Source organism: Psammomys obesus, unplaced genomic scaffold (assembly GCF_907164565.1).
Source record: "Psammomys obesus unplaced genomic scaffold, mPsaObe1.curated_primary_1811, whole genome shotgun sequence".
In the NCBI taxonomy this organism is placed as follows: domain Eukaryota; kingdom Metazoa; phylum Chordata; class Mammalia; order Rodentia; family Muridae; genus Psammomys; species Psammomys obesus.
In genome coordinates this window covers 552,357-578,825 of record NW_026585742.1, presented here as the reverse complement: position 1 = coordinate 578,825, position 26,469 = coordinate 552,357, and the positions used below count along the sequence as shown (strand labels likewise).

General features: G+C 43.1%; 2 protein-coding genes across 4 annotated transcripts in view; one reads left to right on the top strand and one right to left on the bottom strand.

The window, feature by feature from the left end:
- The window catches only part of Acox2 (acyl-CoA oxidase 2), a 42,133-nt gene extending 25,589 nt beyond the window's left edge, over positions 1–16,544 (top strand). Inside the window, exons 14-16 of one of the 3 annotated variants that reach the window (XM_055599054.1) lie at positions 8,618–8,750; positions 14,542–14,638; positions 15,940–16,544. In XM_055599054.1, the coding sequence (XP_055455029.1) occupies positions 8,618–8,750; positions 14,542–14,604 (196 nt within the window). In that variant the 3' untranslated portion in view covers positions 14,605–14,638; positions 15,940–16,544. Of the gene's footprint in view, positions 1–8,617; positions 8,751–14,541; positions 14,850–15,935 lie in introns of those variants that run through there. The other 2 variants (XM_055599053.1, XM_055599052.1) reach the window with 2 other exon arrangements.
- Kctd6 (potassium channel tetramerization domain containing 6) lies at positions 16,535–26,449 on the bottom strand. The gene is given in 4 exon segments (XM_055599057.1): positions 16,535–17,821; positions 17,823–17,921; positions 20,310–20,381; positions 26,408–26,449. Coding segments are annotated over 3 exon segments (714 nt in total). The 5' UTR covers positions 20,337–20,381; positions 26,408–26,449; the 3' UTR covers positions 16,535–17,233.
- Positions 26,450–26,469: the final 20 nt, after the last annotated feature.

The following is a 26,469-nucleotide window of genomic DNA, read 5'->3' as shown; positions in this document are numbered from 1 at the left end:
CATGTGGATAAAATCAAGCTTCCATTCAGTCCCTCAGAGAGAGCCTTTAGCCTGGTGGGTAGGGAAAGGAGAGCTATGATATCCCCCTTTAGAGTTAGGATCTGAAATCTAGCAGATTTTACAAGAGGCAGTAATAGTCTTTAGGAAATGCAAGTCCTCAGAGGTGGACCTCAGGTGGGTCTTAACAAAGTTAGACAAGGCATGGCTGTTAGGAGGAAAGAGCTGGTGCAGATAGGACAGAATCTGATGAGTGTCATGTGATGATGGGGAGATGTGGATTGTAATGTAAGGGGGTCCTTTGGTGGGTGAGATGAGCCGAGGCCTTTAAGGGCCACACCCTTCGATGCCTCGTCAGCCTGGTTATTTCCTTTGAAAATGATGAAATTGTCCATTCGGTGCAACTGGCATCAGACTATTCTGATGGCTGTGGGAGGGTTCTAGCATGGCCATAATTTGGTCTGCATTGGTTACGAATCCTCCCTTTGCTGGAAGTAACCCATGCTCTCTCCAGATGGCAACATAGGTGAGGAGAACATGAAAGGCATATTTAGAGTCTGTGTAGATATTCAGAGGTTGTTCCTTGCCACTTGGAAGGTGCAGGTAAGAGCTATTAGTTCAGCCTGTTGATTAGTGGTGTGGGCAGGGAGGGCTTGAACCTCAACCACCTCAGTATCCAATACTATGGCATAGCCCACTTTTTGGGCTCCCTCGTGTGCAAAGGAGCTGCCCTCTGTATACCAGGTATAGATGGCCTGAGGCAATGTGCCCTCCTGTATATATGAGTGGTGGAGCAATAGTTCCTCTAAGGTTTCAATACAAGAATGAGATAAAAAGTGGTCACAGTTAGGTAGAGGAAAAAGGTTTGAAATATTAAGAGGTGGGCATGTTTGGAAAGAGTAGTCTTCTATTAGCGCCACCTGGAGGGGAAGAACCCTGGAAGGAGGTAGAGTTTGTGAGCCTTTATATGTTAAAAGGTGAGACAGAGTGTGAGAAGAGGAGACAGTAATAGGTGTCTCAAAAGTTAGTTTCTTCCATTCACGAATAAGGAGCTCATTAGCTGCTAAAACACAAATGCAGAGGGTCCATCCCTGGGTTGTCAGGTCTAACTTTTTAACAGGTGTGCTACAAGTGCAAAGGAGGGTCCCAGGACTCCAAGAGCATATCCCTTTTTCTGTTACATAGAGGGAGAAGGGACTGGTTAAGTCTGGGAGATGTAGGGCTGGGGCCTCAAGAAGAGCCTGTTGGAGCCTCTGAAAGGGCTTGGTAATGGGCTTAAGAAAAGGTTCATGCAAGGGGCCTAAGGCTGCCTCATATAAGGGGTGGGCAAAAAGGGAAAAGGAAGTGATTCAGGACCATAAGAAACCAGCCATTCTCAAAAACAATAAAATGTCCTCTTTAGTGGAGGGACTTGCTAGAGACCATATTAGGTCTTTTCTATCTAGGGCAAGGCCTTTTTGGGTTGAGGTTATTGTTAGTGCCAGGTAAGTGACTGCAGCGGTGGACAAGTGGGCCTTGGAGGATGAGACCCAATAGCCCCTGCTGGATAGGAAATTTAGAAGAGCAGGGGTGTTAGTTTGGCTAACTCGTAGGGTTGTGCTGCAGAGGAGAAGGTCATCTACATACTGTATAAGCTTAGAGTTAGGGAGAGATAAGGAGAATAGATCAGAGGCTAGAGGCTGGGCAAACAGGTGTGGGCCCTCCTAGAATCTCTGGTGTAGGACAGTCCAGGTAGACATAAGGGTGTCAGGGTCAGCCCAGGTGAGGGCAAAGATATTCTGTGACTGAGCATCCAGGGGGATAGAGAAGAATGCATCTTTGAGATCCAGAGCTGAAAAATGGGAGGTTCCTGAAGGAATAGTGGGGAGGAGAGTATAGGGGTGAGCTACAACAGAGTGGAGGTGGACAACTGCAGAACTGAGAAGCCAGAGATCTTGAACCAGGCGATAGGTTCCACTGGGCTTTGTAACTGCAAGTATAGGGGTGTTAAAAGGAGAGGAGATCAGGCAAAGACTTTTTTCTTAGAATGTCAGAGATAATGAGCTTAAGTAATTTCAGACTCTTAAGAGGAAGTGGGTAGTGAGCTTGGGTACTGTAGCTGAATGACCATAGGGGACAGAGGTTTTGGACATCCCAGACTGGGATCCACTTGAGAGGCTTGTAAAGGAAGTGGCAAGTCAGAACTGGCAGGTAGGATAGCTAGGAGAAGGAGGAGGGAGGATGCTGGTGAACTTGGGGTCAGGCGAATGGGGAGAGTAAAGGTCCCTTCCCAACAAGGGAACCACACAAGTTGACATCACTAAAAAGAGATGAGTTAGCGGAACACCCCTGAAAATACAATTGAGTGGTGACTCTGGCAAGGCTGGCAAGGCTGTCCCCCTACCCCAACAATAGGGGAATGAGAAGGAGAGATTGGTCCCCAATACTCCATCAATACTGAGTAAGTGGCTCCAGTGTCCACAAGGAAGGAGATGGGCCACCCCAATACCTTGATAATTACTCATGGCTCCTTGTTAGTGATGGCAGCAGTTGGGTCAAGGGATCCGGGCACCTTCAGTCATCCGTAGCCAGGCCTAGGATATTGACTGGAGGGCGATCTGGTAGTGATGCCTCCGTACCATAGGAGAAACAGTGGTGGTCAACACTCCAATGTCCCTCTTGGTGGTATTTTGGACATGGCCCCAGTGGCTTGCAGGGGTTAGGACAAACCCAGGCCCAGTGACCTTCTTGACCACATTTGAAACAGTACCCCATGGTCCTTGTGCCTTAGGAGGCAAGGGAGCCTGGGTAGTCACTAAGGCTGGTCGAGTGGCCTTGGCCAGCATTCAGTATTTTTGCTTCTGGGCTTTCTTGTCTCTTCCATGGTACACCTTAAAGGTCAGCACTAAGACTTCTGACTGTGGAGTCAGAGGTCCTCTCTCCAAGCATTTAAGCTTAGCCCTGATGTCAGGGTAACTCTGGGAGAAAAAAAAATAGGTCAACAGGAGTTGACTACCCTTTTTACTTTGGGGGTCTCGATTAGTATGTTGAAAGAGGGCCTTTGTAAGGTACTCTAGGAATTGAGACAGGTTTTCATTCTTGTCCTGGATGACCTTCTAGAGCTTTTCATAATTAACTGGCTAAGACAGGCTAGGAGGCAGGTTGTGAACTGATCTCTAGCTAAAACGCCTTCCTGGGTATTATAATTCCATTGTGGATCCCGGTCAGACATTGCCTCAGCCCCAACCAGGTTTGCTGTGTTTGTTCGATGAACCTCATCTGCATGCATTCTAGCCTGTTCCCAAACTTGCCTGCACTCCTCAGGCAGTAGGTTGTTGGTAAGAATCATTCATATATATATATATATATATATATATATATATATATATATATATATATATATGAATGAATGAAGTAAGACTATAAGATTGAGTGAGATATTGACATTCTTTAATGAAAGTGGAAGGATTAGAGGTATAGGATCCCAGTCTCTTTTTTACTTGAGAGGGTTCAGTTAACGAGAAGGGAACATGCACCCTAACTAAGCCATCCACACTGGCCACCTCCCACAAGGGAAGAATTGAGGCTGGTTTACATTGAGTAGTAGAAGAGGGCTTCACTATAGAATGAGAGCGGGTAGTAGGGGGGCTAATAACTGTTGGTGGGGTGAAAGTGGGCACCAGAGTAGGATGACTAGGACAGCCTGTTGCTGGGGAGGAGGGTGAGGATGCTGGAGAAGCCAAAGAGGAAGAAGAGGAAGCAGAGGAGGAGGGAGAAGCCAGAGGTTGAGAAGAGGCTAGAGGTGGAAGTTGAGGACTTCGAGGCAAAGGTTCATCAGCAGGGTCAAAGGTAGGTTGAGACTTTATAGCTAGAAGAAGTTGGGTGGGAGAGCAGGAAGAACATAGAGAAGGTTTATAGAGGAAAAGAGAGACAGCTTGAACATAAGAAACCTCCTTCTGTTTACCAAACAGTAATTTTAAAAAATCCTGTAAAATATTGGGATTTAATGTGCCATTAATCGGCCAATTTGAACCATTATCTAAGAAATAATTAGGCCAAGTTTTATTACAGGGGCATATGAGCTTAGAGGCCTTTAACTCAGGCTTGTTGCGTGCATAGGGTTTTAAAATTCTCCAGAAGCCATCCCAGTGGGAATGCTGGAGAAACGGAAGAATGGGCAGTTCCCATTGGGCAGGTAGGAGTCAGTGACCCACCAGAGGTATCCCAAAGGCAAAGTTTTTCCCAGTAGACTGGCATGATACTATCTGTTCCAACAGCTCATCAGTGTTGGCCAGAGAGACCAAGGGCACATTTTCCTGTTCAGACACGGTTACCCAGAGCTGGGATTTTTGTAGAGGAGAGAGAGGAAAACCGTGCTGGTAGAAAGAGATCTCACCCAAGAGAAAAAGAAGCCCTGAATGGAAGTCAGCAAAAAAGGGTCAACCATAGCCAGGGAAGGTTATGGTTGAGGGTTTCTCCATCTCAAAAGGTACCAGAAAGTTGCCAGACACTCAATACTCAGTCTTCCCTGACCAAGAGAGACATTTATGCTGACCAATGAGGGGAACTCACCAGTCCAGCAGTGTTGCATGTAGGAGGTTAGAGATCTGGTTGCTGGAAAGTGGGTCACGAGCAGATTTGAAATGAAATCGGTTTCCAGCAGCAACGGTGGCAGTGCTAGCGCTGGGAGCAGCTGCCATGCAGCCTGGCCGCAGAAAGAGTCTATTCCCAATGCACCAATGTTGTGTCAGAGTTATACGGCGGGTTCATAAATCTCATCACGTGACAGGTTCCATGTGGAAGGTTTTATTAGGGGGCTGTGGGAAAGAGAGAGAGAGAAGGAGGGGCAAGTTCTCTTATAAGGTGACCCAGCAAATGCGCAGAACAAGCAGGTGGTTGCAGGTGGTCTGCAGGTGGTCACTGTCACCACAGATTCTGGAGGTGGCCTCACAGATGCCTGATGTTCCGCTTGTCAGGTCCCCTGGGGCTGGCTGTAGAAATGCCTGCTTACCAATCCCAACAGAAAGCATGGCTGAGGTGGAGGATAAGGACAAAGGTTACAGAGTATGGGTGCAAGGTGAAACAAGAGAGATTGGGGTGTATAACTGTAACCTCTTTCAAGATTTGGGCTTTTACTGTGTGTGTAAATGGAAATGTTTAGAGCACAGCAGTAATAACCTAAAATAAGTTAATGTCTCTCTCTTTACGCCTGGGGGTATATACACACTTACATACATGCTGACGCATGGGGTTTGGTGGTTGGGGTTTTGTTTTCTTTGTTGTTTTGGTTTAGTTTTTTTTTTTTTTTTGTGTGTGTGTGTGTGTGTGTTTGTGTGTGTGTGTGTGTGTGTGTGTGTGTGTGTGTGCACATGTGGAGACCAGAGCCAAAAGACAACTCAGGTGTCCTTTCTCGAGTACCAATGACTATTTTTTTTTCTTTTTTTTTTTAAGACGGTGTCTCTCACTAGCCTGGAACTCATAAGCAGGCTAGACAAACTGCCCAGCCTAGGATTTTAAATGCTCAACACCACACCTAGCCTTTTTCCCCCCAACATAAGTTCTAGAAATCAAACTTAGGTCCTCAAGGCCTTTATCAACTGAGCCATCTCCCAGCCACTTATATATATTTTTGAATAATATAGAGCAGGGGCTGGGAGTAGAGCTCTTGAGGTAGAGTGCTTCCTTGCTCAGTGTGCACAGGCCATGGGTTTAACCTACAGCCCCAAATTTAGTCATTATAAATAAATCAACCAGTAAATAGCAGGGAGACAGGTGAGAGATGATCATGGATTGGGCCAGAGTGGAGGACTGATGATGTGGCGGGAAGTGGGTAATGTTTGGAGATGCTTTGAAAAATAGAACAGGGTTTGCTGACAATTAGATATGGTACAAAATAGAAAGAGGAAGTCAGGCCATTTATCATAAAAGGGAATACTACCCCAGGGCAGCTTCAGATAAGATTGACAAGATCAGGAGTTTGTTTTGGGACTTGGTGCATTTAAAAATCCTGTTAGAAATCTAGTACAGAAGCCAGTAAGCAGGTGACACAGGGCAGATAAATTTGGAAGTCAGTGGCATGTGGCTGATATCTAAAGCCATGAGAGAGATGATATCATCAAGTGATGATTGAATGAGAAGTGTTAGGATCCTGCAAAGACAGTAGGGGACCTAACAAGAGGTATTTCAATGAAGGGCTGGAAGTACAAGCCAAAATGAATCAAATCAAATCTCCAGAAAGAGCAGGAGAACTGGAGAAAGGAAACAAAATACTCCCAAATTCAGTTAAAAGAGGAACCAAAATGTGGGCTGGGTGAGGAAAAGGAAGAAAGACAAGAGCTTGTTTGTTTGTTTTTAATTTTGGTTGGTTGCTTGCTTGCTTTGGTTTCTCGGTGTAGCCCTGGCTGTACTGGAACTTGTTCTGTAGACCAAGCTGGCCTCCAACCTGGAGATCCACCTGCCTCTGCCTCCCAAGTACTGTAACTAAAAGCATGTGCCACCTCCACCCAGCTTTCATATTTTAATTTCACAGGTACCCCTCCATATATCTAAGTGCACACGTGTGCAACAGCGGAGGCGCTACAGACAGTTGTGAGCCAGCATCTGAGTGCGATCAGCTAAACTGAGGTCCTCTACAAGAGCAGCAAGTGCTATTAACCACTGAGCCATGTCTCCATCCCTCTGAGGCCTCTGTGTATAATGCTCAGGGGTCAGAATCTGTGGAAAGCCCTTATGACTTCCACTTGATCAGTGAAATGGGGTCAAAGTCACTCCGGTAAGGAAGGAGGAGGTGTACCTGAAGATGAAGAGACTGTGAAATAATCACTAGTCAGTGAACCAGAGCAATGGAACTTGACTGCGAGGCTGTGGCTGGCTCACGTGAGCACTTAGGACAACAGCGTAGGCTAGTCCTTCCAGCCACATAGAATCACAGAGGTGGTGGCTGAAAACACGGAGTGACCTGGGTTAAACCAGCATGACAAAGAAAGAAAAACTGCTGGATATATTTTTAGGGAGAGAATACAATGGACCATGAAATTTCAGCTGACTACCGAGAGAAATGAGACCACAAGGGTCATAAGGAACGTTAAACAAGAAGTACAGCTCATTAGCTCTTGTCAAAACAGGAGGCTCATCAGTTATTGTCGAAGCAGGATTAAAGGCCAGCAAGATGATGATTTGAGTTTGATCCCTGAGACCCACATGTGACTCTTGCAACTTGTCCTCTGACAAGTTCACTGCACAGTTCAGGGCCAGCCAGAGCTACATAAGGAGTTCTAGACCAGCCAAAACTACACAGTGAGACCCTGTCCCAAAAAACAAATAAATGAAAAAACAAAAAAAAAAAAACAAAAAAAACAAAACATGGCCAAGTTGATCCATATAGAAGTTCATACCAACCTTAAGACCTTAAGCAAGACCTTATCTCAAAACAAAACAAGACAAATTTTAAACCCACTAATATAATTAGGTATATTATTCTAGCTACCTCAAATGGCTCAGTGTCAACATGTCAATATTGAATATTAATTAATCTTGGTAAAATTACAACTATGTTAGGAGGCAGAAAAGCTGAAGGGCAAAAGAATGGGGTTGAGAAGACAAGGATAAAGAGAAAACTGCTCAGTCCAGCCGCTGTAAATCCAGCCAGGACTGTGCAATGTGCCTGTCATCCCAGCCATCAGAAGTCTGGGGTGGGGAGTACTGCATGGCAGCCTGGGTTACACAGAGTTCCAGGACAACCTGGACTACCAAGTAAGATTCTGTCTCCCAAAAGGAAACCCGTGTGTGTGTGTGTGTGTGTGTGTGTGTGTGTGTGTGTGTGTGTGTGTTTTATAATAGTCAATAGATAGCGTCTAAAACTGAAGCATCAGGAAGTTACAAAAAATATTAGGCGATATCTGTATAGATACCAGCTAAAAGACTAACAACGCCTTTGGGGAGAAAAAACTGAGATGAAGATGCTGGGTGCACTAGCTGCTTTCGGTTGTGATAAAACACTGACTGAAACCAGCGTGGAGAAGAAAGGGTTTATTTGGCTGTAAGGTTACAGTCCATCATTAAGGGAAACCAAGGCAGGCACTTAAGGCAGAATCTGGAGGCAGCAACTGAGTGAAGAAGAGACCATGGTGGAATGCTCCTGACTGGCTTGTTCCCCATGGAGTGCTCAGCTGCCTTTTCTGAACAACCCAAGACCACGTGCCCAGAGATGGCATGCCCACAGTGGGCTTGGCCCTCCCACAGCAATCAAGAATCAAGAAAATGCTCCACAGACATGTCTACCGGCCAATCTGATGGAAGCAATTTCTTCATTCAGGGCTCCCTTTTCCCAGGTGACTCAAATTTGTGTCAGCTTGATAAAACTAACCAGCACACTGGGAGATAGGCTGATTTTTTTCCATTATTTATTTTTCCAGTGTTGGAAATTATGCCCACTAAGCAAGCCCTAGTTTTTAAATAACAAGCCTTAAATAACTCTTTGCTGTTTTTTATCCTGTGCATATATAACTAATGAAAAAAACCCCAAGTAATAAAGATGAATTGTTCAAACAGTGGATAATGATACAACTTCTAATTACTTCCTGTGGGTTGATTAGACTCCTCAGAGCAAGGTGAAGTGCTCACAATTTGTTTCCTCTCTCAGGAAGGATGCTATCTTGTTAACTGATGCTTTTGACTTCACGGATCATTGTTTGAACTCAGCACTCGGTTGTTATGATGGACATGTCTACGAACGTCTGTTTGAGTGGGCTCAGAAGTCACCAGCCAATACTCAGGTATTTGAGTGAAACCCATTATAAATTATGTAAGACGGCAGAGCACATGCAGTAAATACATCTCCATGTTTCCCCCATTGTAACCGATTCTGCTTAGGTTGAAAATCACTTGGCACGGTGCATCTGTTTAAAATACTTTCAGAGAATACATAAAAGAAACCAGGGGGTGCAGCCTGGCAGGAACTGAAATCAGCAAAATGCGCAGCTCAAAAATGTGGAACGAGCATTAGGAGAAAGGCTCATTTCTAAATCTTGACTTGACATACCCAAAGGCATACACAAATATCAGCAAGCTGGCTTTTACATTAACAAAACTAAGATAAATCGCAGCAGTGCTCAAACCATCTTATTTTCAGCCTCTCAGCTCTGTTTTATGTAGATAAAAGTGCACATTCAGAGGTGATGGGAAATTTGAGGCACTGCCATCAGTGGGCAGGGACAGCGCATGCCTCATAAGGGGGATGGTGATAAGACTGTCCTCAGAGAGAATTTCAGTTATCCCAGCCTCACTAGCCAAATTTATGAACATCAGTGGGTAACTGTGCTGCCAATTTAGGAAGCCCAGGCAGATTTGACACAGATAATCCCAACAAAGAATCTGTCTATCTTTAGGCCCACACACAAGTTGTTTCACTGGGCTGTGTATATTAGAATTTATAAACAAATGACTTTCAGATGGTGAGACTTTTTCTTTAGTCCAACTTCAGAAAGGTGTCTTAACAGTGCAGTGATCAACACTCAGGCTTTCTCTCACACTTAGCCAAGTGTTATTAGACTGGATCTTGACAGTTCATATTCTGCACACACCAGAGCTTAGTGTAACATTATTATCTAAAGCCATAAGCTCCAGGATGGCTGCCAGACAGAAGGCCAGTCCATTTCAGTCAGGCACCATCCACAAGCTGACATCACTTCAGCTCAAGGAAATGTGACTTACACGTTTACTGCTCCTTACAGCTAAAACTATTTCTAGTTCTTTACTTTTCTAATGGATAGACCTCTGTCCTTGCGAATGTTTCAATCCTGGCATAAAAGCAAAGCAGCCCTTCCCAACCCAGCCTGCTTCCCATGGTCTCAAGAGAGACCTATGCTCTTTGGTATGCCACAGAACCATCGCCCCTCCCCGCTCACCTGTCAGCAAATGCAGAGACACAGCTCAGACCTGTTTAACTGGCAGCACAGGAAAACACTCCTCGCCTAGATGCCTCGGGGTCACGAAAGATTGTAGTAGGGGCTACCTTGTTTTTCTTCATTCCTAAAAGACTTTAATCTGAAAACCATAGCAGGCTTGCAGAAATGCGACTAGCCCACCACACTGACTGATTATGTAAAAGGATGACATACTTCATCCAGTTCCTTTAACTCTACTTCCTTCGGCTTAACCAAGGAGAGAGGTTCTTATGACCTACATAATGATATAGATGCCACACACACCCATCAGCCTGCCTTATATTACCCTGTTAAAAGTGACAGATACAGCAGTGTGGCTCTTTCATGAACAGCAGTTTAGGAATGGGAGGTTACAGATGGCTTTGACTCCTCTTAGTCAAAATGATACTTGGTTGACTGCTAATACTCAGCCATATGATCTCACAGTTCCTGTTCCTTTGAAAAGCACCATCTTTTTTAAAGATTTATTTATTTATTTATTTATTTATTTATTTATTTATTTATTTATTATGTATACAATGTTCTACCTGCATGCCAGAAGAGGACATCATAGCTCATTATATATGGTTGGGAGCCACCACATGGTTGCTGGGAATTGAACTCAGGTCCCCTGGAAGAGCACCCAGTCCTCTTAACATCTGAACCATCTCTCCAGCCCAAGCACCAACATTTGTAAAAGCTATTTTTTGATGGGTCATAATTCTGAAGTGCAGCAGACATTTTTTTAATAGAAAAAAGGTACATTCAGGTATTTTAACTTATTTGTTGAGACAGCAACTATGTTGAAACATGCCCTATGGACACGAAAATACAAGTGCTAGTGTTCTGCCGGAAGTAAAATGCTAGGCTTCATGTCTTTGCTCCACGGGAGTCTCTCTGTCTGGGGCAGGTTGGGATGAACTTTCTCCCAGAGCAGGATAACACGCTCCCCTAGTGTACTCTACTGGTGCCTGGTTTTTAATTTCTGACTGATCTAGAAAGCTGCCATAAATGGTTCTCCCTCCCCACATGAAATCACATCCGCGCAATCTATGGAAGCAAGAAGGAATCATCAGGGGCCACGTCAAACCAAGAACCCTTTCTTTTAAGTGTTTGTTTGAGGGTCTTGTGTAGTCCACGCTGGCCTTGAATTCCTATCTCCCAAATGCCAGGATTACATGTATATATCACACCACAGCAAAACCCTATTCTTTCAATAACTCTATTGCTAAAGCATGTCCAAGGAAAGTGAAAAGTGTTAAATCATATCCAGTTCACTTATTCAAATGATACTTACTGTGCAATGCTGGTGTGCTGCTTTTGCATAAGCAGTGGAGAACGGAGTGTAGACCTGTGTTAAGGATCTTATATTTTCTGTAGACAGGAACAATGAAATGAGCAAGAAAAGGAAAGGAAGAAGTCAAAGCATTGCTATTTGCACATGATATGATAGTATACGTGAGTGACCCCAAACATTCTACTAGGGAACTCCTAAAGCTGATAAACACCTTCAGCAAAGTGGCTGAATTCAAGATTAACTAAAAAAAAAAAAAAAAACAGTAGCCCTCCTATATACAAATGATAAACAGGATGAGAAAGAACTCAGGGAAATAAAACCCTTCACAATAGCCACAAATGATATAAAATATCTTGGTGGAACTCTAACCAAGCAAGTAAAAGACCTGTATGACAAAAACTTCAAGTCTTTGAAAGAAAGAAACTGGAGAAGATATCAGAAGATGGAAAGTTCTCCCATGTTCATGGATCAGTAGGATTAATACAGTAAAAACGGCCATCTTTCCAAAAGCAATCTACAGATTCAACGCAATCCCCATCAAAATGCCAACACAATCTTTACAGACCTTGAAAGAACAACACTCAACTTCATATGGAAAAACAAAAAAAACAGGATAGCTAAAAACAATCCTGTACAATAAAAGAACTTCTGGAGATATCTCCATCCCTGACTTCAAACTATACTACAGAGCAATAGTAATAAAAATTGAATGATATTGGCAAAGAAACAGACTAGTTGACTAAAATCAGACCTAGATGTAAACCCACACACTTATGGACACTTGATTTTTTACAAAGAAGCCAAAATTATACAAAGGAAAAAAAGAAAGCATCTTCAACAAATGGTGCTGGTCTAACTGAATGTCGGCATGTAGAAGAAGGTAAATAGATCCATATCTATCACCCCGTGAAGTGGAAGGTTTTGGTTTCTTTGAAGATTGTTTTGTCATGTGATATTCTGCTGAAAGCTGGGCACATGTTTTGCTGGAAGTTGGCTTGTGAGAGGGCATGCTATTTAAGAACCCTAGGTTTGATGAAAAATCTAAGCCTACAACCCTGCACAAAACTCAAGTCCAAGTGGATCAAAGACCTCAACATAAATGCAAATACACTGAACCTGATAGAAGGGAAAGTGGGGAATAGCCTTGAATGCATTGACTCGGAGACAACTCCCTAAACAGAACACCAACACATCAGGTTCTAAGATCAAAAATTAATAAATGAGACCTCATGAAACTGAAAATCTTTTGTAAGGCAAAGGACACTGTAAATAAGACAAAACAGCAGCCTACAAAATGGGAAAAGATCTTCATCAATCCCACACCTGACAGAGGGCTAATTTCCAAAATATATAAAGAACTCAAGAAACTAGCCATCAACACACCAAATAATCCAATTTAAAAATAAGGTATAGATCTTAACAGAGACTCTCAAATGGCTGAGAAACAACAACAACAACAACAAAAGTTCAACATCCTTCACCATCAAGGAAATACAAATCAAATGACTCTGGGATTCCATTTGGCACCTATCAGAATGGCTAGTATCAAAACCACAAGTGACAGTTCATACTGGCAAGGATGTGGAGCCAGGGGGAATACACCTCCATTGCTTGTGGGAGTGTAAACTTTTATAACCACTTTGGAAATCAGTTTGGTGGTTTCTCAGAAAATTGGGAATAGTTCTACGTCAAGACTCAGCTACACCACTCCTGGGCGCATACCCAAAAGATGTTCCATCATACAACAAGGACACTTGCTCGACTATGTTCATAGCAGCTTTTATAATCCACAGACCCAGAGAAGCTAAGTAACAAGAAAGGTTCAAGGGGGGAAAATATGAATCTCTCTGGGAAAGGAAAAATAGAATAGACATGATGGTTGGAGGTAGGGAGGCTGAGGGGGGCCCAGGAATGAGAGGGATCAGATTGAGGGAGGCTGGAGGGACAGTTCTGGGAGACAACTGGAATTGAGGGGCATCTCAGGGACAACCTAGAAACCTGATGCAATGGAAATTCCCAGGAATCTACAAGGGTGCCCTAGCTATAACTCCTATCAGTGGGGGACACAGAGCCAGAACTGGCCATCTCCTGTAACCAGGCAAGACTTCCAGTGGAGGGATTGGGATACCAGCCCAGCCACAAAACCTTTGGACTACAATTTGTTCTGCCTACAAGATGTGCTAGGGTAAAAGTAGCACAGAAATTGTGGGAGTAACCAACCAATGACTGGTCCAACCTGAGATCCATGATACTAGAGGGAGCCCAGCCTTGACACTGCCTAGACAGCCGCGACCCAGAGGCTGGATAGCCCAGAGACCTGGGATAGAACCAAACACAACTGAAAAAAAAAAAAAAAAGTCAGGAAAATAATGCCTAGTGATATACTGCTATACTCATAGATTGTGCCTAATCCAATTGTGATCAGAGAGGCTTCATCCAGCAACTGACAGAAACGGATGCTGAAATCCAGAGCCAAACATTAGGCAGAGCCAGGAAATCCCACAGAAGAGGGGGAGGAAGGATTGTAAGAGCCAGAAGGGTCAAAGACACAGCAAGAAAATCCACAGAATCAATTAACCTGGGCCAGTAAGGGCTCACAGAAACTGAACCAAAAACCAGGGAGCATGCATGGGACTGACCTGGGCCCTCTGCATACATGTTACAGTTGCATAGCTTGGTCTTCTTGCAAGACTAATAATAGTGAGAGAAGTTGCTGTCTCTGACACTTTTGCCTGCTGTTGGGACCCTTTCCTCATACTGGGCTGACTTGTCCAGTGTTATTACAAGGGGAGGTGCATGATATGCCATGTTTGGTTGATACCCATCCATAGGAGGCCTGCTCTAGTGATGGGGGCAGGACATGCAGAAAAGAGGTGGGGAGAAGAAGAGGGAGGAAACACTGCAGTGGGGATGTAAAAACAAAAATGAAATACACTTAGAAGCTGAGTATATAAGAAAGGAGAAAGAAGCTGATGGGTAAGCCTATTCTGACAGAACATGGCCTCCCTGTTTCTACTTTCTGGTTCCTTGCTTTGTGGTTCATGTTCAATTTCAAAACACCTCAAATAGTGAAGGTTTTATTTGTATTAAATTCCAAAAGTGGAGAATAAGCTGTAGGTTTTTCTTTTAATCAGCCACCTGCATGCACAGTTTAAAATCTGCCTAAGGAAGTATGCTTTTTGGCAACATTTTTACCATATGTTCACACAAAATGAAGTTCAAAAATAATTCGAAAAATTAAGACTCTTAGGTAATGTTACATTTTTAAAGTGAAGTACTTAATTTGAAAGTGAAGTCATTAATTCTAAAAGTGTTCTTTAAATAATGTACTTCTCATAAACATAGGAGAACCCTGCCTATGGGAAATATATCCGTCCGCTGCTGCAAGGCTGGAGTCCCAAGCTGTGAGAAGCCAAAGTACTGAAGACCAAGAAGCACTAAGGTGGTACTATGGCATGTACACAAATACAGAATTAAGTTTAAAGCAAAGGGCAGAGTGACAGGTTGCTCAATTCCATTAGGAAACTGGTACATGAATGAATGTTCATCATGTACAGCTGAAATTTTCCCTTGTCCATTGGTAGCAAGTATTTGGCTAAATGCTAGAATTTTGCGTTCAATACTGCAAAAGCTAATAAACTCATTAGTTACTACTTGTGTCATTTATTTATCTAGGGGATGCTGGGGTTGAAAAGTCTGAGGGATGTCAGCACTCTACCACTGAGCTACCCCTGTGGCCCACAACCTCCCTTTAGCATTCACCTTGAGCTTTGCAAGGACTTAGATGCAGCCCTTCAACGGTGCCTGGGTGTGCTATAGTCTAAATAAAATATACATGCCCAAAGAGCAACATGTCTTTTTTAAAAATCAACTCTTTTGCAATAAAAAATAAGGTTCCATAAAGAGATAGAATTGTCTTAATATACCCAAACATAGCCAAGCTACATTTTTTTCATTTCATTTCCCATTACAGAAGAACATAAAGCAGTTATGACATGGAATGCAGCTAAGTGTTAGAGCACTTACCTAACATGAAAGGCCCTGGTCAATCCCTAGGACTGAGGGAAACAAACAAAACCTACAAATCCTGCTGCCTACTTTTATTCATATAAGCAACCATTCACCTGCTAGTAATTAGTAAACAGAGAAACTTTACCAAAAACAAACTTCCCTTTTGGGAGAATAAGGACAGGGAAGAGAACTCCTAAGTTTTCCTTTTTCACAGACTGGGAACTAATATTATTCCTAGTTCTACAACTTTAACATTTATTATTATTATTATTATTAGTGTGTGTGTGTGTGTGTGTGTGTGTGTGTGTGTGTGTGTGTGTGTGTGTGCCAGAGGGGTCAGATCCTGCTGGAGTGGTGATTCCAAGTGGTTGTGAGCTGTTGATGTCAGTTCCGGGAGCCAAATTCCAGTCCTATGCAAGAGCAACCCCCTCTACAGGTTCCGAAGCCAAATCATCTCAGTTCATGCTGACTTCTGCTGGTTCCACAGCACATGACAGATTTGTGTTTTTATTTAGGAAACTGTCTATCAATTTACAATAGGAGCATGTGCTCCAAACAGTAACCTCTTCTCACCAGTTCATCAATATACTGAAACTATAGCAACCTAGCAATCGTTAAGTATACTAGTTTGAAGATCAAGTACTTTTGGGTTTCTGTGGTGGAGGGGCTAATTTATCACATCTTAAATTTTCAAAGAGATGTATAATATTCTCATTTTCCTTTCAAAGGCAGAATCTTGGAACAGTCTCACAGAGAAGAGGAAAAGGGTGTCTTGTCTGCCCTAGAGCCAAAACCGCAGAGGTCCACAATTTCCCTAAAACAGGGAAGTTGTCATGCAATGCTCACCAACTAGAAAGTCTCCCATAATTAGCACAGTCCTTCCTGCAAGTAACCTTCAAGCAACAGAATCACATCAACCCCCAAAACCAAAATCAAATGTGTACACATTGTCCCAACTGTTTCCAATCCTTCACTGCAATCTCTGTCTTCTCAGAACTAAACTTATGTTTGATGATTACATTTGTGGGTTACCACAGTACACCAGGGTAAAATGGCTGCAATCATTTCGTCCCCAAGCGGGAATGAGTCATATTCATAGATGTGACAGTTATAGTATTCACTGTAAATACTATCTGAAAAGTTTTGCACTCTTTAGAGAAGACTGCTTATCTCCAGTGACACAGCTAGCTTTATGGACTACAATGTAAACTTCCACTGAGTCCTTTCAACTCTATCACACATGTGCTATAAGTGGTTTAATGACATAAACAATGGATATTTTCAACAAAGAATATGATTTTTCCCTACAAAGCAATAAATACAACCCTTAATGTTCATATTCCATTTTTTATTAGATTTTTCTCTCCTGGTAGACAGTACACTTGGGAATGACTCTGTACCAGGCATGAGGTTTCTACCACAGGGACATTTTGTATTGAGAATCCAATATAAATATTTCTAGTCAGACATTTCCATGGCTACAGATATTTGGTTGCTTGATTTATATGCATAGAAAGAAACAGTTGTCAAAACTGTAGAAAGCAGTCCTTAACAAGTACCTTTAGATGACTGGCCGGCTTTCCTTTAGTACTACAATACTGCCTACTGGTCTGGAAACTGGGTCACCCTACATGACATTCTGATTTTTCTCAAAGACATCATGAACACTCTGTTTAATCTTCCATTTACGTTTCTTTAGCCTTCCAGCTGAGTTATGGACCACGTTATCAGAAATCATTTTAGCACTGTTAAGGGCAGATTATATACCATAATGATTTTCAGATCTCTTTTTATAGAAAAGGTTTCTGGAGATTCTGAACAGGCACATGCATACTTGGGAACAAAATAGGGCAGAGACTGCTCACACACAAAACTTCCTTCTGGTCCTCAATGCCTTCAAATAAATACAAATATTAATTTAAAAAAAAAAAAAAAAGAAAGAGGGTCCACACTATGATTTGAAAAACAGCAACAGTCTCTTCCATGTCCCATGTGAGTTTGCAGGAAGTTCTCTGAGGGCGAGCCATCAGTCGTCCGTCTTCCGGGCCAGTCTACAGAAAGTCCAGTTGTGCTCTACTGTGTTCTCATTGGCCCGCTCGCTCATGTGATGCACCCGAGTATTGCGGATCGTGAAGCCTTGCTTTGTAATGTATTCCATCAGGTGGACCCGGAGAGAGACTTCCTGGTGATAATCGCATGGTCCAAAGGTGAAGGAGACCTGGCAGTCTCTGGTGTCCATCATGTGCTTATTCCACTTGGTGAAATAATTTGAGATGCCCTCCAGTAAGGAATGGACCTTGGTGGTGATGGTTAACTGAGTTATAATGACAGCCACAGGATTGGAATATTTAGAAAGCTTCCGAGTACTGGACAGCTCTACAACTTCTTCAAAAGTATCCATAGGATACAAAGGCTTAGGGTCATTGAGACACTGAATCAAGGGTTCAATCTGGTAAAAATCAGCTTCTTTCCGAAGCAGATCAAATTCCTTAAAATCCAGGGGGAGGGTCAATTCTGAAGTCCGTAAGAAGTTGAGGACATAGCGGAAAAGAGGTCCGTCTCGGTCAATGAAGTAATTGCCTTGAGGGTCTCGGGCTGTGGGGAAGTCCCCCCCCAAACATAGCTCCAAGCATGGAATCCGGGTAGCGTGTCAACGTGGTGAGAGACGTTGTATACAAGTGTCCACCTACATTTAACGTGACTGGGTCAGTCATCTGAAATAAAAAAAAAAAAAATCAGTCACCCGAAACCTTAAAATCTTAACTTCAACAACTAAGAAATCAACACTAACAAGCAAAGCATGAGACTCCTTCAAGCTAATAAATTAATATAGTTCTGGGGTACATAACGGCTTTACTTTCAATGCTAAAACTCACCCAGGAGAAGGGCTTCAGCATTTGCTTTCACATAGAATAAGTCCAATCCTTTAAAAGTTTACTCTAAGCCTACCAGGTGTGAGCTTTAGTGTCATACAGTGAAGTCAGAATCTGAAGAGGTTTTGGGTCAGATCTGCCTGACTCTACTTCCCTAATATTGGTATTAAGGTGTATGCCACCACTCTGACAAGACCTTCAGTTTTTTTTTAAATTTAACATAAACTAGAATAAAAATAATCTATTAAGGAATTTCTATAATTACTGAGTGTTAACCAATTGTACCACTGGAGTATCCATACTTTGGAATTTTGGGGGGATTTTCTCCTCAAAGAAGTCATTAGATTTATTTATTTATTTATTTATTTATTTATTTATTTATTTATTTATTTGTTTATTTATTTTGGAGACAGTTTCATATAACTTAGGCTGGTCTCACACTCACTGTGTAGCTAAGGACGATCTAGAATTCCTGTTCTTCCTGATCCTCCTGCCCCTCTGCCCTTCTGCTCAGACCGTGCTAAGAGCACAAGTAATGTGCCATCACACCTAGCTGTGAAATGTATATGTGTGTGTGCGTGCATGTATGCATTCATTCATTCATCCATCGTGTGTGTGTGTGTGTGTGTGTTTGTGTTTTACCTGCATGTATGTATTTGTACCTCATTCAGGCCAAGGGTATGGATCTAGGAACTGGGAATTCCAGATTGTTGTGAGCCATGAGATAGGCGCTGGGAACCAAATCCAGGACCTCTGCAAGAGCATTAAGTGCTCTTAACTGCTGAGCCATCGAGCTGGGTGTGCGGCCACACACCTATAATTCCAGCACTCTGGGAGGCAGAGGCAGGCATATCTCTGTGAGTTCAAGGCCAGCTTGGTCTACAAAGTGAGTCCAGGATAGCCAAGAATACATAGATAAACCCTGTCTCAAACAAAACAAAACAAAATAAAACAAAAGAACCAACAAGAACAAACTGCAAAGCTATTTCTCTAGCCCCAAAATGTATTTTAAAAACAAAACTTTGTCTGGAATCAATCTTAGTTTTCATGGAGGCAACAGTTTCTTTCCTGGTTTTTGTTGTTGTTAAGACAGCATCTTACTATGTAGATAAAGCAGGCCAGAAACTCACAGACCTCCTGCCTTTACCTCCCAGGTGCTGATATTACAGGCTTGTACCAGCATGCCCATGAAATAAGTTCCAAATACTAAATTAAAATATATGGTTTGGTGAACACAATCTAGCCCACCTTGTAGCCCCAACCTACCATATACAAAATGGCTGGTAGCAGCTTCAAAATGTCACAATCTGATTGTGTGTTCACTTTTACAACATTAATGTTGCAATCTAACCTCTAATTTTGAGAAACAAGCTTCTCAAAATAACAAACCTTCAGCTTTAAAAATCTTATTTTAAAGAAAAATAAGACTCTTCAGGTACTAAGAAAGCAAAATGTTTCTTACCAGATGAAGCAGAAAACAGGGAGACATGGACACATGCGAGAAGAAACGCCCTCTAAACATTAATCCCTTTACTACAATAGAGTACTCTCCCTTCCATTATCCATAGGCGCTTTACACATCACCATTCCACGAACAGAGAATTTAAAATGCCACATACACCAAAGACCAAAAACATCATGGGATAGCTGAAGTTAGTGATTATAAACAGTTACTAGGAGGAACAGGAGAGATGTCAGGGGTTAAGAGCCATGTACTGGTGCAGCGGACCTGAGCTCCACCCGGGGCGGCACACAGTAGCTGCAGGGGATCAGATGCCCTCTTGTGGCCTCTGGGAGCACTGCACTCACTGCTTCCCCACACTTAATTTAAAAAAAAAAAAAAAAAAAAAAGTTATTTGGAGAATATGCAATGAGTCTTCCACTAAAACATCAAACCAAATAAAATGCCTCCCAAATACAGAGAACACAAATTTAGATAGTCTGCACAAATTCATAGTTTTCATCCTTGTAAGATAAGCCTATGAAAGGGAAATGATTTGGCCCAGGTATCACAGCTAGCAATGAGGCAGGGACCCTGTTTGAGTTCAGCTCCCCTACTTCACAATCGTGCTGGTCATGACACTGCCAGACTCTTCTACCTACGGGAAGCAACTCCTCTGGGACAAGATACTTCACATGGGCAAACTACATGCATCCTGTCATAAAATGAGGAAGAGAAGGACATCAAAATTATCTGCCCGTCTTCAAATTGCAGCAAGAACCACTCACCATATAGCCCCAGTCTCCATTATCCATCTGCTCCAGCACTGCGTCTTCAGGAGCCCAGGAGCCAGGAAAACTCTGAAAGGAAAACAAGCACAGAACCCTGACAATGGAGAATAAAGGCTGCTCTGCCAAATGTAAGATTAAACCTCACAAAAACTTCTCCTATAAGGTCAACAGTAGCCTACAGCAGGACAAGGACGTGGGAAGAAAGCCATAACTTACTGTCCCTTCTCAGGAGCCACTGGGCTCAGAGCTAGTCTACAGGTGGAGAGGGAAAGAGATCATTCAGATTCTATCACTCTGCGCTGGCAAGATGGCTCAGTGTGTAAAGCCGCTCACCTGAAACCTGAGTTGGACCCCTGAGACTCTCATGGTGGAAAGAGAAAACTGACTTCCACACGTTGTCCTCTGACCTCCACACTCAGTCACATGCACACACACACACACACAAATTAAATGTAATTTTAAAAATTACAAATTTTGTCACTCTTCTTTGGAGAGGTAATTTTTACATTTTCAAAGAATTTTAAGTCTACAACCTTCATAATCAACTTTTGATTTTATCAAAAAGGTCATTTAAAAGGAAGGGGGAAAATTCTTTTGGATCATCACATCAGCTGTATAAATGAAACATCTCAGTGAAAACATTTAAAATCATGAGCTTCAAAAACAGTCACTTTCCAGGAGAAACATACCAGTATATTATTATCTTATTAAAAAAAAAAAAAAAACAAACAACCAGGCTTTTAATAATGAAGTATTTCTTTTTGTACATTAATCAAAACAAATACACACCAATTTAAAGGACAAACTGTTAAGGCACAATTTGGGACAAAAAGAACCTTACAGACCTGGCTAAGGGCCACTCAGCCAGCACCATGGAGAGCCAGTTTCAGGCCACTGGCAAATGCCCATGTACTAATGATGCCGCTTTCAATCTGTTTTTATCTACAATTCAAGGGCAGTTGCCCAGCTACTGAACTGCCTTCATTAGTTCCCTCTCGCACATCGTATTCCCTGGATCAGCCTGCAAAGCAAACTGCTGAGCAAATTTCAAAATCGCTAGAAAAAAAAAAAAGCAAGAAGCTCGGACCTGTCAGTATTCACCCCAGAAAAACCAGCAGCTTTGTATGTGGTCTTTGAAGACCCATTTTTCCCACTTTCAGAGGAATCTGACCCCCATTTCCAGAACAAGAACAAGCCCTGGCTACAGAAGATCACAAAGGCTCTTTCTCAAAAGGTCACTCAGGCATGTAGAGAACATTTGCATAGCACAGCAGGGGCTGAAATCAGAGCCTGCAGCAGCTATTTCTCTACCTTTACAAATTCTTCAAAGCTAAAAAAATAAAAAACAAATTCTTCAAAGCAAACAAGCTCAAACATGGACCAACCCGAGAAAACAGAGTCAGCTGTCATCCTTTCCTCTCAGCAGCTGGGTGCAGATGGACAGGCCTCTGTGTACTATGGTGAGATGGAACAAATGTAAAAAGAGCTGTGGTGATACCTTTTCATTCCTCTGACTTACTCCACAAACCCCATCTGATGTAAATGGAAGAAATGAGCTTTACCTATTTGTAGATTCCCTTACTGATAACAACAAATCAACGACGCAGTGAGTTAAAAGGCATTTCCTAATACTCAAAGTATTCTTTCCCAACTGCCTCAATAATCATTCAACCAAAATTTATGTTAGGTCCACTATCACAGGGCAGGGGCGCCCATGTGAAAAACAGATCTACAGGGATAAGAGCATAACCCTGACCCTTGTGGAGCTTTCAATCCACAAAGGAAGGCAACATGCAACAACTGAGGTCCACAAAAAAATTCCTAAGTGCTATGGACTGGTGGGGCCCTCCGGAGGAAGAAACCTAGATTCCAGATTGGAAAATGGAGGGCTTCACAGAAGAGCTGGCTCGGTGGAACACTGAAAGAACATGCGGACAATGTGAGAGGGGCTCTAGAATCAAGTTTTAAACAGGCAGGGGCGGAATGGGTGTGTTGTTGTTTGCTTTCTGGTAAGCACACCCCCATTCAGATTACAAAATAAAGAGGCAGGGTGGACCACACGACTTGCTCATAGCCCACACTGGGGAATACCTAACAAGAACTTGTATTTGCTGATTCCTAGTCTAGATTTTTCTAAAAGCCTCCTCTGAGAGTAGAAATTCAAAGAACAAAATCCAAAAACCAAAAAATTAGAAAGCATCAACTTTAGACTCCCCATAGCCAACTGTTAACCCTATCCACATACTTTATTTACAATTTTATATAAACTTAGGTTAGTCATGAGTCTATACAAATCTCTACCACTAAATAATACTGGCAGGCACCTACTCATTAGTGTGAATAATGGTTGCTGTCCCATTTCAGCTGACAGGAAGAATTCCAGTTCGTGAACATTCCAATGGCTAATGAAGAATGGAGGCCCAAAGCACAAGAAAAAAATCAGATACCAGTGTCACCACTCTTACGCCAGGAATAACCTTTCATGTTTATGTCTTCCTGTCTAAATCAAAACAAGACAACTTCTTGTGCAGTATTAAAACACACACACACACAAATCAGATGTTTCTGAGTCTCTTCCACAGCAAAAGCCAAGGTCTGGCTACAAACATATAACGAACCTGAAGCTTAACAATTTAGGAAAGTAATCATGGGAATGCACTTCTATTTTTTAATTTTTATTTATTTGTGTGTGAGCTGGAAGCTGGGTGCACACAGGCCATAATGTGCACATTTACTATCAAGCCAGCTCTGTGAGCCAAGCCCAGATTTCTTTTTTGCTTTTTTTGTTTTTCAAAATAGGTTTTCTCTGTGTAGCCTTAGCTGTCCTGGAACTAGCTTTGAAGACCAGGCTGGCTTCAAACTCAGCACTCAGAGATCGCCTGCCTCTACCTCCTGAATGCTGGGATTAAAGGCACCACCGCCACTGTTAGGACAAGCTCAGGTTTCTTAAAAAACAACCTAAGGCCTTAGAGTTATATGTAAGCTACATCAAAATAAAATACTAGTCACTTCTAAAATAACTAAGCCATCTAAAACAACAATAAATTGTTCGCTAATAAAGTAAAAAAGGAAATATGAAGTTGACCGATTTAAAATTGATCTGTACACGTTGCTTGTAAACATTTGCAGAGAATCATCTCTGCAAAAATCTAGAGAAAAAGGGAAGGGGCAAGATTCTTGCTTATCCAACAGATGGGAACTCTGAACTGATGACTCTCAGGGACAGCTCAGAGATGGATGCAATAAAACACAACCCCAAAGAATTTCCCGAATAGCTTCAGTCTCTGAATTGTTTCCCAGGGGCGCTAACAATTCATTTCCTTTTCATCTTCTCTCCCATCCGGCACAATCTCCAGTGGAGGGCTTAATGAGAAGTTTAAATAACCACAAGCCTGGCAACAGAAGGCCTTCAAGTGGGCATCAAACAGGCCTGTTTTACTTGAAGGGAAGGTAAAGAAATATGGAATATTTCATAAAATCTGTGAGACATTCCTTTAAAGGTATTTCCCTCTAAGTGACTTTTCCTTATTAGAGATCATTCTTAGGGCAGTGACTATAGCCAAACAATGATGATAAAGTTCAAAGAAAGGCTTTCTGACTTTTAAAACAAAACAAAACAAAACAAACAAACAAAAAAATCAGTTCACCTGCAAATATCTGACCTTTAATACAAATAAAATTCTTATCCTAAAGACTGTAAGCCGGGTATGATAGAGCATGCCTTTAATCCCAGCACTTTGGAGGCGGAGGCAGGCGTATCTCTGTGAATTCGAGGCCAGCCTGGTCCACAAAGCAAGTCCATGACAGCCAGCACTATACAAAGAAACCCTGTCTTGAAAAACAAAACAAAAAAGACTGTAAGGCAACCCTGAAGTTCCCCATGGTTGAGCTTCAAAGGTCATTGTAACTAATGTATAACAGTGTGCTAGCAAGCAGGTAAGAAAAACATATCCTGAAGAATTTCTAGAAGCCTGAAAAGAAATTACAGACTTACTGACTTAGCGAATCTGAAGAATGCACAATCCAGTAAGTTAACTTAATACTTAAAACTTCCTTACCATAGTAAAGCTGAATTAAAGAACACAAATATTCTAACTTACTTCTGCTACAGACTAAAAAGCCCCCGGAGCGTAAGTCCTCCTCTGGTGTAACAGTCTATATGCTGTAATGTAAACCTCCAAGGTTTCTGGGTAGCCCTTCCAAGTGCTTTTCTACTGAAACCTTTGTGCCTGGTATCCCAAAATGAAGACTCAGTAAATTCTCTCTCTCTACCTATATTTACCTTCCAAATTGCCTTTGTACTGTGTTTCTCTGTTCTTGGGAACGTGGGAGTTTGAAAGTGAAATACTTTTTATAGTAATTGGTTCAGTGGCATCTACAGGCGTCTTCTGAATTAACACTCACATACAAGCCAGCACAAGTAGCCAAGCGTGCACAAGAATAATGGGATTAGAAAGCTAAATCACTGATAACTAAACCTGAGATTTTTTTTTCTCTCTCCCCCCCCCAACCACGTGGGCTATAAGAAAGGAGATGTAGGCAAAAACATAGAAAGTCTTAGGAGAAATTACGAATTCGCCAAAGTTTCAAGCCAGAATACACACACTCCAACTAAAGCACTGTCAGAGTAAAAAATCATAAATTTTCACTTCCCCTCAGTTTCCACTAAAATGGGGTTTTATGACCTTCCCAAAAGTTATCACAGCATTTAACAAATAGAGGTACAACTGGCTGACAACGCAGTGATAAGCACAGGCACTCTAGTCACATGCAGCCTCCCACCAGAGAAGGGCTATCAGAGCCTGAGTAAATCGCTCTTTACTCCTGGCAGCATAAACAAATTTTGAGTAGCAAAGTCAGACACATTGGGCAAATATGGAGGTAAAGTCCATCCAGTCCGTATTCCCAGTCCGCCCAGGCCTTCCTTTCCCAGGAGTTCCCACAGCTGCGCTAGGAAGAACTAAAGGTAAATCGATGCCCAGCGCTCACAGACACGTGAGCTCTCGGAACTTCTAGAAAGCATGACTCAGGGTTGTCTCCAAGAAAAAGCAGAACACAAGCATGTGTGTTCCATCTAAAATAGACCCCAACTATTAAAATCCAAGATACAGCGATGGATTCATAGGAGTTACCCTAGGATTGCTTTATGTGATGCTGTTCCGGCTAAAATACGCTTTAGGAAAATCCGAACCGCAAAACTTAGGGGTGGCACCATCTGCGGCTATCTTTCTGTCTATCTGTGGCATTACAAAGAACTAAGAATCCGTGCGGGCTCCTAGTTTTCATCCAAAGGGCGATTTTCCCACCCTCCCTACCTGCCCACCTAGATCTTTGCTCTTTTGAAAACACTTCTGGGTTTAGGCCTGTACTGCCCAGCATTATTCCCGTACCAGAATATTTGCAACAGCCAAAAAGATGAGCCCCAAGAGGGTTACGTTGGAGACCGAGGCTTGACGATCCCAAACATTCTTAGCCAAACCAGGTCACCCCGAGTCTACGCATCTCCTGCATCACGAAATCCTACAACCGGGTTTACCAACTTGCTGTGTGAACTGGTGTGCTGAACAGAAACATGACAACTTCAGCAGAATATCCAAACAGGATCTCAGTCACGTTTCGCTTTCCCGTCCCACCCCCAGACACAGCCTCCACTGCCATCGCCCAGCAGGTGCTGCAGGGGCTCCCCACGACCTCGTCAGGAACCACCTCTCACACCCAGCACTAAAACGCCGTGCCATCCCCAAATCCCAGCAGAAAGCTGCAGTCCGTGCAGAAAACCCCAAAGGCAGAGCTTTAAACTAGGGCAGGGGCGGCTAACGAGCGCCACTCCCCAAAAAACACCCCTTTCCCCGCAGAGCCCGCGGGTCCCGGGCCGGGCCGCACTCCCGCAAGCCGAGCACGGCGGGCCACGCGCACCGAGCCCCGAACCCGAGCCGCAGCCCGAAGCCCGCGGCGGACGCGCGTCCCGGGGCTGGCACGAGCCCGCGGCGGGGCCTGGGCGGGGGACTCCGGGCACGCGCGGCCGCCGCCCGCCGTCCTCCTCAGCCCGACTTCCCGCAGCCCCGCCCCGCAGGCCCCGCTCCCGCCCCACTCACCGCGCGAGCGCCGAGGCCACCCGGCCGGGAGCAGCCCGCGGCCCGAGAGCGCGAGCGCGGGG